Here is a 10,959-nt window from a genome sequence, read left to right on the forward strand (position 1 = left end):
AAACACGTTACACTGGTGTCAGAAGTGGGATCAGTAACGAAACACGTTACACTGGTGTCAGAAGTGGGATCAGTAACGCAAAACACGTTACACTGGTGTCAGAAGTGGGATCAGTAACGCAAAACACGTTACAATACCATCTGCTTTAACATTCAAACACTGCATTTTGCTTACAGGGTGTATTGTGGGTTTTGTATATTCTCATAATAAACTGCAATTACTTCCATATAAGACAACCATTTGGTTGTCTTATATACACAGTATGTATAGAATTTTTAAATATTGTTTCAATTACTATCATGTTTCAAAGGGTTAAACAGGGAGTATTCACTCTGAAAATTATGATTTGTAAATAATATATATAGTAATAAGAATTAGAAATTTGTGATGCTGTCTGGATCGCAGAATTTCACAGCACCATTTCACAACTGACATATCACCACCAGAAACTGATATAAGCATTACTGCGTTTGTAATGGGTTCTTTCTTTCCTTATCACAGAGATATCACAAAATATGTGCAATGAATTGTATTCTCTAGTATGTTTACATGACATAGTCCAAATTTTAATTGTTATGCAGTATGAATAAGGAATTCCAACATCTCTCGCTGGAAGACATACGTCTAATTCATAAGGTCAGTTTCTTGAAGGTAGTAATCACAATATGTCATGGTGAAGTTTAATAAGAAGTGGATATAATTAATACCACTTCATACATTAAATATTCCTTTGTGTCTAATTTAATCTTTTCTTTGTCAACCCACATGTACCTGAGTTATGCACAGTGCACTGATATAATCCATCTATATACTTAGGCACTGCGTGGCATTCACTTTAGCACTGCATTTGTTAAAAACACAGTTTCTTATTCTAGAACACTAGTCAATACTACACTGAGTAAATTTCATGTTTAATAACGTGAATGAAAGAAATACCTTCTTCTTCTTCTTGATCACTTCAAAATATTTGTGGAATTTTATCTAGGAAATACTGAGTGCGTTAACTTGTATGCTGTATGCAAACAAATAAGGCATTATTGATAAATAACACTTATCATACAGAGTTAATGACAATTCAGGGGATGAGAATTAAATATTTGCCATCTGTCAGAAACCACAACAAACAGTGACAATTCCTCTATTCATTGTTGCCTTGCTCCTTCTTGTGTGTGTGTCTTTCTCTATGTAAGCAGTCATGCTGAAGAAAAAAATAGAAATGATGACAATGGAGACAGCTGTTCAGTCAGAAAAGAATTAAGATAAATAGCTAATAAAGCTGAATAAACCATACCCATACATTGTGGTTTCTCTCATACACTGGAAATGTCTTACTCAAAATCATATCATTATTTGTATGTTTATCATATACACTCAGTGATTCCTTTTTCAGAAAAGGAGGGTGCTGGTACTTAAATAGTGAAGCGTAATATTTTAATTTTTTTCTTTATAAAGAGTAATGCAAATATACCCTGAATTCTGGAAAATTAGGTACTTGACTTGACGAAAATTATCTCATTTATGTCTCAGTTAATTCCCCAATTTTACTCATTCTTTTTCTTTTACCTTTTGTTTCATGAGAAAGGAAGAAAAAAATGACATGGGTCTACAGTAACACTGAAAGGTTTAACCGCATATTTGTTGCCTGCTTTGTTCATTCCTTTGTTTCAACTTTGCAGACCAGGTGCTATAACATCCTGAACCCACTGCTCTAAGAGAATTGCTTTACTACAGATTTTGTCCAGTATATTTTAAATTAATTCTTACAACAGTTTAAGGAATGGTATAAAGCAAGAATGTTAACATTTACAAAACAGTATTTGATTTTCATCTTTGTAACATTTTAATTGTATCTGAAAAGCTGAAAGTGTTACTTCGCAATATTCAAACAAAATTCAGTCATGCTGTAAATGTAACAAAAATATGTTTCTGACAAGAACCTTTGTAAGCACATAACATTAGTTATAGAAGCAGCCCTTGTTTTGCATAAGAAAATAAAATAATTATCACATTCTCAGAGGACAATGGATTTAACCCTCTCAGATTTTCTGTTTGTCTCAAATTTTTCCGAAAATCGTGTTTGAATCCACTGTCAAACTGAGTAAGTTTGTATTCCAATCAACTGTCAAACCACTAATACTATAAACTGAACCTAGTACTTGTGATATGTTGTATATTCAAATAAACTGACTTCAAAATATAAAAATCAGTATAAGTATGAGAAATCTCCATGACGACATATAACTACAAAAATAGCATGAAAGAATATGTCTGACTATTGCCAGTAAAGTATTTTGATGTTTGTTGCATATGATCGGTGTATTTTCCACATGGAATGATTGATGTAAACATGTAATTTGAATGTGTAAAAACCTGTATAACACATGTGAACTTGGTCCTCTGGAATAACTAAACATATTCAAATAACATTATTGAAGTTTTTGAAAATTATGTTTTAAGAATTACCTTTTTAAATAACATTACCATATTACCATTACTACAATTTCGCAGTAAAATTCCAAATTCTGAGACTGAAAAACTACAAATTTATATCAGTAGGCTGTCCTGAATGACTGTCTTTATGATAACATGCATCTTCACAAGACACATAACAGGTGAAATATAGAGTCACACATTTAGACCCACAGTTGGAAATTTCTGATGTAGGCTTTACTTTATTTAACCCTTACAGTCAGATATCTCCTCAGTGACATCTAGTTCAACATATTTTCTTGTAACATATGTCACTGGTAGAGTCAACTCTGAGAACGCAGTGTTGGTACAGAACAGATAGGCAACCTGTCAAGAAAACGGTCTCACACACATATTAGTATTTCAAAATTCTTCAAAAACATGGCTGTAAAACCCACAGCCAAAATGGTAAGGTTATAGTAGAATTTCCAGCCACATTTAAATGTGTTAAAGTGCTGACATTTATGATTTCTTTAATGTCTCGCAATTACCTTGTTATTTATGAATCATATTCCAGGAACCCAGTTAAATGCATTAATTCGATGTTTGCAGTAAAGTGAAAAGAAATATGTCTGTAAAAAGAATAGACAATCCTTCAACACATGTTAGGCATTCTGCATTGAAAGATTTTTAGGCCTTTCTTTGTTTTACTGGCTGAACAAAAATATCCACACATGTGTATAAGAGTAGTCTTCCTCCCACCACAGCAATGGGAAGAGAGAACAAAACATGTCCAGTTAAGACTTACAGCTTTATATTGTCATGATTCAGTCAAGTCTTCTAGGAATGCAAGCTATAGCATAGGCAAATAAGGCTGATTTTAGTAATCTCCTCCTTCTGCCATCAACATCAACATTCTTCCATCATCAGAGTACCATCTTCATTTACCCCCATTCAAAATTAGGCTAAATTACATGAGATTTGGACTACTTTAGACAAGTGGCAATCTCAATGTATTCATGCCTCACCTCCATCCCACTAACACTAGTCTGGGACAGATATTTACCCCACCCCACTCCATTCTCTTGTATACAGAGTTTCCATAAGAGAATATAATTATTTAATATTTAAATAGTCACTGATTGTGATATGGTAGGACAACATAACAAATATTGAATTTCAAATAACAGTGTATTATTTGTTTGATTTATGTGTATAATAAGCTGCAGATGATACACTATATTAGAGAAGCTGACAGACAACTTGACTTTAAATCTGTCACCTATAGATTCTCTTTCTTTCTTTCTGTCAAAGAAAACCATTTGTTACATAAAATGCTTTCCTGTACTGTCCACTGGAACAAACTGTAGAACTGAATTTATGATTGAATTATATTATATGTATCCAAAGTAACGTAGGAAGACTTCTACACAAGAATTAAGAGAAAATATGTTTTGACTTGATTTCTGTTAAAAGTTTGGCCTGTGCAAATGGTAGACTCAATTCCTCATATATGCCAGATAAGAGGGAGTTTTACCATATATCATCAACCATCTAGACCCCCCCCCTTACATGTCGGACTGATGGTCAGATGATCAAAATATTGCTGATTCCAGTCGTCAGCCTTTCATTCCCATGAGATACCCTGTATTCACTGAAGAGGTTGTGATGCCAAAGTTACAGCAGAACAATTGTTACATCAAAGCTGAAGGAAATGCTTACACACAGAATGTGTCTGGAATCTTAAAAGAGTGCATCAGCGCTAGCACTAAGTAGGTTTTACTTGAAGACGGAGACAAAATCCAGTCTCTGAAACGCATGTTTCTAAATGAAAACAGGACGGTGATTTAGACCAGTGGTTCTGAACCTTTGTCAGACCACAGCCTAATGAATTATTTTTTCCATAAGACGAGGACAAAGTATAATTAATACCAGGGTTTGGTACCAGGCTGTGGCCCAGTGGTTGAGAATCACTGATTTAGACAAAAACAGGATTACAGATAATGTCCAGAAACATAATATTTGTACTACTTTTTGCTAACATCCAACTGGTGGAACTTCCTAATTTCTCTAAATGAATTATATAGACAAAACTGGATTGAAAAACATTAAGATGACCCAGAGATGCTGATGCACTGTGTTCTGTAATATTCATAACGGACCTCAATAGGTCTAGTACTGCTGAGGATTTAACCATGACATCATCTGTAGCTCCAGCCAAGAAAACTTCACTCAAACATAACATGTTAGCATTTAAATCACTGAATTTGTTGATATGAAAGGTTTGCAGCAATTAAAATGGAATAAGGAACATATCCATCCATAGTAATGTCTTAGAATGGACATGATGAAGTTAAAAACATGAAGCAATAAAGCAATAAAGGTGTTATTGTTGCACAAAATGTTCAACTTCCATCTGTGCCTTTGATCTTTCTGTATGTAAGTGTGTGTATTTCTTTATGTATGTAAATGCTATGAGAAACAAAAATGACAATGCACAATGGGAATGATAATTTGTACATGAAATTGTTACCTAACACTACTGACATATTTACAGTAACAATGCCTGTTTCTCCACAAAATTCCCCTCTTTATCATGTTGTTATCCTGTAAATGATAGGCTAAATTCTAACTAATCCTTTTCCTTTTTATCTATTTTTGCATCCTTTTTTTCTTTCTTCTTATCAGCTTTGACTTCTTTCTTGCTTTCTTTCTTCTCTGTTTTCACTTCTTTCTTACTCTCTTTTTTGTCAGTTTTGCTGTCCTTCTTTTCCGTTTTCATTTCTTTCTTCTCTTCCTTCTTCTCTGTTTTGGTTTCTTTCTTCTCAGACTTTTTATTCTGTTTATCCTCTTTATTTTTATTGTCCAAATTTTCATCTTTTTCTTTCCTTTCATCCTTTTTCTTCTCTTCTTTCCGCTTTTCTCCTTTTCTGTTGTCTTCTTTGTTGGCAGGTTTCAGTGGTGATCGGAAGTATGTGGTTGTGGTTATGGTTGAGGTGCTAGTGGTAGTGGTGGTTGAAGTTTTGAGCAGTGGTGTTGTCTCTAATTGTGTGACAATCTTCTGGGCACATCTGTAACAGACCAGTGATATCATATCTCCTAAACAAAGTCTATAACACATATATAAATTTGCAATTAATTATTCTGCAATACTATGAAATAAAAAGAGAACTTGAGATGAAGTGAAGTTAGAAAAGGCTATTTGGACCAGGTAGTGGTCAGACATAAAACCAGCCAACTGTCAGACGTGTTCAGTGTTGGTACTTGGATATCTGAAAACAGGGAGAACTGACTTAATAAAATAAATTATCTATTTATTTATAAATAAATATTTATTTATTCTCAACAGTTTAAACGACAAATTTAATGATTAATTTGTCAGCAAGTACTGACATTTATTTACGTGCAGGTAGATCTTACGATCTACTTGGTGATGATGTCAGTACTTGCTGACATGGCACTGACTGGGAGGATGGCTGGTAAACAATGGATTGGAAAGGGTGTGGAAGGATGTGACTGTGACATAACTAGAGATGCTATCCCATCATGCACCTGGATGAACTGAGGAAATGCACAAGAGCCTCAGTCAGGGTAATTACTGTCCTCATCAAGATATACACATAAATTAATGCTCATTAAATTAAATCTTTTTGAGTCAACAGCTATGTTTAAGTGCAATACAGTTATTTCACATTTTGCACCTGCCTTTGTGACTATCATTAGTGAAATTTTTAGACTTTGACCGATATCAGTATGTGGCCGATAGCTTCTAATTACATTTAGTTACTGTGAAAATCACAGTATTTATTCATGATCATCGTTTCCAAAGATAATTAATCCTGTGATAAAGGTCTTCCATTTATGTTTGATAGATATTCAGCTAACCAAGGTACTCCCATTTATAAGGTCTGAAAACTCATCAGTGTGATCAGAAAAGCCAAGCACTGGAACTTATCCTAATCCCACTTAATCCTCTTCCCATATTCATAACCTGTTTTTTTCATGATCAGTTTTAGTCTGTTCTCACACCTACATCTAAATATTTCCATGTAACCTGTGAAGCTAATCATGCAATCCAGTTCATTCTCTCACAGATACATCTCTCCTAGTTTCAAATATCATTCTACATTTTCAGACACCATCAATTTCTCTGTTCTTCTCTATATAAAACCTACATCAAACAGCAGTAAAAGATAGTTCTATATTTTTCAAGAAAATATAACAAATTTCATGGTAGAGGTTCTTCATTTAAAAGTTGATAGCCACTCAGTCACTCAATAAATTCCCTGCTTTTATGGAACATGAAAGTTTCATCTGTATGATTGCTGTGTGACATTACAGTATTTGTACTGCAAACTGTGAGACAGTTTGGATTATTCGTCCTCAAAAAAACCTACTGCTGTTTTATTGGTCTATTTATCAGAAGAGATTGATAACACTGGATGATGGAACTCACCTAATCCGCGTGGAAGACGAAGAAGTAGTTCGCTCCTTACCAGCCCGGAACTCTCGCTGGAACTCCTTGATAGGCGGGAGGCGCACAGGCTTCTCTGGTTGTTCCTTGTTCGACCTCACTGGCTCCTTGTACTCCTGGATCCGGAGCTGGGGGTTACAAGTGCTTAAACTTTATGAACATGTCATTTTTTCTGTTGCTCCTAATAAATATGTCCAAAATAGGCTGGCACTTTTATTATATATTCTTTGCATTGAGTGCTTAAAATGACAACATAATTGGTAGATCATGTCTGTCTCCTATCATAGTTTGCCAGCTCCTGGTTACTTGGGACCTGCACTGTAGAAGCAGTGTCCTCTAATAAGTTATGAACAAAGAAAGGAAAAGTTGCACCTCAAGTTATAATTAACTGTTTCAATAAAATGCCAGTATTTACATCTGCTTTCCTCACAAGAGTGCAGCGCATGTTGAATAAAACAAAATGAAAGAAGAAAAATACTTTAATATTTTTATGTTATATACAAACTATAAATCCACTGTTTCCTAAACACAGACAGTAGTACCATAGTTCAGGTGGCTAGTTGCCTGTTTCTCACCACAGAATCCAGAATTCATTCTCTTGCTCATTCTTGTGTTATTTGTGGTAGAGATAGTGGCACTGGGACAGGTGTTTCTCGAAGCACTTATTTTTAACCTGTCAGTTATGATTCCACCAGTTCCTCACGCTTGCCTATCGTCAGGGGCTGGTGCAATATACAAGTTTGCAGCTGCAGTATGAAGAGACTCAACTACAACTAATGTATTGGATCTGGAACACTGAATTAAATAAGAGATAAAGCTAATAAATCTATTACTTCTTTACTATCTTACATTTTGTACCAAATCATGAACTGTTCATGCATTTCTGCATCGGGGCAGACCCTTGGGTCTAAAGCTTGAAGTTGTTATTGCTGGTGATAGTAACGTCTCAATCTCTATTGTCAGCTGAACAAACCTTCATTGCTTGAGTCTGGGATTTCCGGAGTGACCCGGTGGGCTGTCGTGGGTAGCCCATCCTCAGCCCAGTACATTTCCCCGACTTGTTTGAGCCCTGACTGCCATTGGTTGCAGAGCTCACGGAAGACACACCTGGAACAAATGAAACATAACATTTTATTAAGGCCAACAATTAAATATTATCTCACTCTTTCTATTCTGTACAAGGATTTAATTATATTGAGAATTCTTAAATATTGCAAATTTTTATGAAGATATGTTTTGACACATTTCTTTAGCTTAGGTCGTTTATCCAAGGAATCTGTCCAGCTCCGAGGCTTCTTGAGAATTTTCATAAAATGTTTACTTTTTAAGATGAGGAGTTGTTAGCCCCACGCCGAACCCGCAAGCTGGAGGACCACCCCTTGTCCCCTGTCCGCGACTGCTTATTCAATATATTCACAACTTCCCTCCATACATGGAGGGCATCTCCATCCGCAACCTGAGGACGTGCCATACTGTGGTGACAAGGGACCCACCTGGCAGTTTTGCTCGGGGCAGTGGCGGAAGAAATCTTAAAATATAAGTTAGATTTATTGGGGGTACGGGAGATCAGATGGGATGGCGGTGGCATTGCACCAGCAGGCGAATATACATTTTTCTATGGAAAAGGGAATGAAAATCATGAATTAGGTACAGGTTTTTTCATACATAATAGAATCGTATCAGCAGTTAAGAGGGTAGAGTTCGTTAGTGATAGGATATCATATATAATACTACAAGGTCGCTGGTGTGATATCATTGTTATGAATGTTCACAACCCAACAGAAGATAAAATTAATGGACAGGTTAAAGAACTAGAACATGTATTTCATAAATTCCCGAAGTACCACATGAGAATTTTGTTAGATTTCAATGCCAAAGTAGGGAGGGAAGACATTTTCAAACCAACTATAGGGAATGAGAATCCTCATGAAATTATTAATGATAATGGAGTTAGAGTTGTAAACTTTGCCACATCAAAAAATCTTACTGTCAAAAGTACAATGTTCCCACATCGTAACATCCATAAATTTACTTGGACATCTCCTGACAGGAAGATACAGAATCAAATTGACCATATTTTGATAGATAGGAGATGGCATTCAAGTATAGTACTTCATGTCCGATCATTCAGGGCAGCAGTTTGTGATACTGACCACTACCTGGTGGTGGCAAAGGTTAAGGAAAGACTGGCAGTGAGCAAATAAATAACGCACAGAGTTCATATGGAGAGGTTCAATCTCAAGAAATTAAATGAGGTAGAGGGTAAAGAGCAGTATCGTGTTGAAATCTCAAATAGGATTGTTGCCTTTGAATACTTGGAAACTGAGGTGGATGTTAATAATGCTTGGGAAACTATTAGAGGCAATATAAAAGTTTCTGCCAAGGAGAGTCTAGGTTATTATGAACTGAAGAAGCATAAGCCATGGTTCAATGAAGGATGCTCAGAATTACTAGACCAAAGAAAACAAGCCAAATTGCAATGGTTACAGGATCCAAGCGAGTTAAATGGGGATAATCTGAACAAAATACGACATGAAACCAGCAGGCATTTCAGGAATAAAAAGAGGCAATATCTGAAAGACAAAATTGATGAGCTTGCAATGAACAGTAAGAACAAGAATATTAGAGACCTGTATAGAGGAATAAATGACTTTAAGAGGGGTTACCAACCTAGCAGTAACTTAGTGAAGGATGAGAATGGTGATCTGCTTGCAGATTCCCACAACATTTTGAATAGGTGGAGGAACTACTTCTCTCAGTTATTGAATGTACATAGGGTCAGTGAAGTTAGGCAGAAAGAAATCGATACAGCTGAGCCGTTAATACCTGATCCTAGCCCTTTTGAGGTTGAAAGTGCTATTGCAAAATTGAAAAGGTATAAATCTGCAGGTAGTGATCAAATTCCAGGAGAAATTGTTCAAGCAGGAGGCGAAATATTATGTTCTAAGATCCATAAGCTAATTACTTCTATTTGGCATAAGGAAAACTTGCCTGATCAGTGGAAGGAATCTATTATTTTACCAATTCATAAGAATGGTGATACAACCGACTGTAATAATTATGGGGGGATATGACTGCTATCAACTTCATACAAAATTTTATCCAATATTCTTCTCTCAAGGTTAGGTCCATATATAGCTGAAATTATTGGGTATCATCAGTGTGTGTTTTGTTGTAACAGATCAACTACAGATCAGATCTTATGCATTCATCAAATATTGGAGAAAAAAAATGGAAGTACAATGAGACAGTACATCAACTCTTTGTAGACTTCAAGAAAGCCTATGATTGAGTTAGGAGGGAAGTATTGTACAATATTCTGATAGAGTTTGGGATACCCATGAAACAAGTTAAGCTGATTAAAATGTGTTTAAACGAAACTTACAGTAAACTCTGTATAGGTAAACATTTGTCTGATAAATTTCCTATCCAGAATGGTCTAAGACAAGGAGATGCTTTATCGCCACTCCTTTTCAACTTTGCTTTAGCATATGCCATTAGGAAAGTCCAGGAAAACCAGGTGGAACTGAAATTAAATGGGACACATCAGCTGTTGGTCTAAGCCGATGATGTGAATCTGCCAGGTGATAACATAGATATCATAAAGAAAAACACACAAACTGTAACTGACGCAAGTAAGGAGGTTGGTCTGGAAGTAAACACAGAGAAAACTAAGTATATGTTACTGTCTCGTCACCAAAATGCAGGGCAAAATCATGACATGATGATAAAACAGGTGTTTTGAAAATGTGACACAGTTCAGATATTTGGGAATGACAATAACAACTCAAAACCTGATTCAAAAGGAAATTAAGAGGAGATTTAACTTGGGCAATGCTTGCTACCATTCAGTCCAGAACTTTTTGTCTTCTCATCTGCTGTCCAAAAACATAAAAATTAGAATATACAAAACTATAATTTTGCCTGTGGTTCTGTATGGGGCTGAAACTTGGTCTGTGACGTTAAGGGAGGAACATAGACTGAGGGTGTTTGAGAACAGGGTGTTGAGGATAATATATGTACTGAAGAGAGATGAAGTGACAGGAAGTGGAGAAAACTGCATAATGAGGAGCTTC

At 35.6% G+C, this 10,959-nt stretch overlaps 1 protein-coding gene across 3 annotated transcripts in view; it reads right to left on the bottom strand.

Moving 5' to 3' along the window:
* Nucleotides 1-4,603: 4,603 nt before the first annotated feature.
* Nucleotides 4,604-10,959, bottom strand: part of LOC111867186 (nucleolar protein 58) — a gene marked incomplete at its 3' end in the record, with an annotated part of 50,016 nt that continues 43,660 nt past the window's right edge. For all 3 annotated transcript variants that reach the window (XM_033752583.1, XM_033752582.1, XM_033752584.1), the window contains 3 exon segments: nucleotides 4,604-5,480; nucleotides 6,866-7,011; nucleotides 7,857-7,990. In XM_033752583.1, the coding sequence (XP_033608474.1) occupies nucleotides 5,042-5,480; nucleotides 6,866-7,011; nucleotides 7,857-7,990 (719 nt within the window).

This window comes from Cryptotermes secundus, unplaced genomic scaffold, assembly GCF_002891405.2.
Source record: "Cryptotermes secundus unplaced genomic scaffold, Csec_1.0 scaffold518, whole genome shotgun sequence".
Lineage (NCBI taxonomy): Eukaryota > Metazoa > Arthropoda > Insecta > Blattodea > Kalotermitidae > Cryptotermes > Cryptotermes secundus.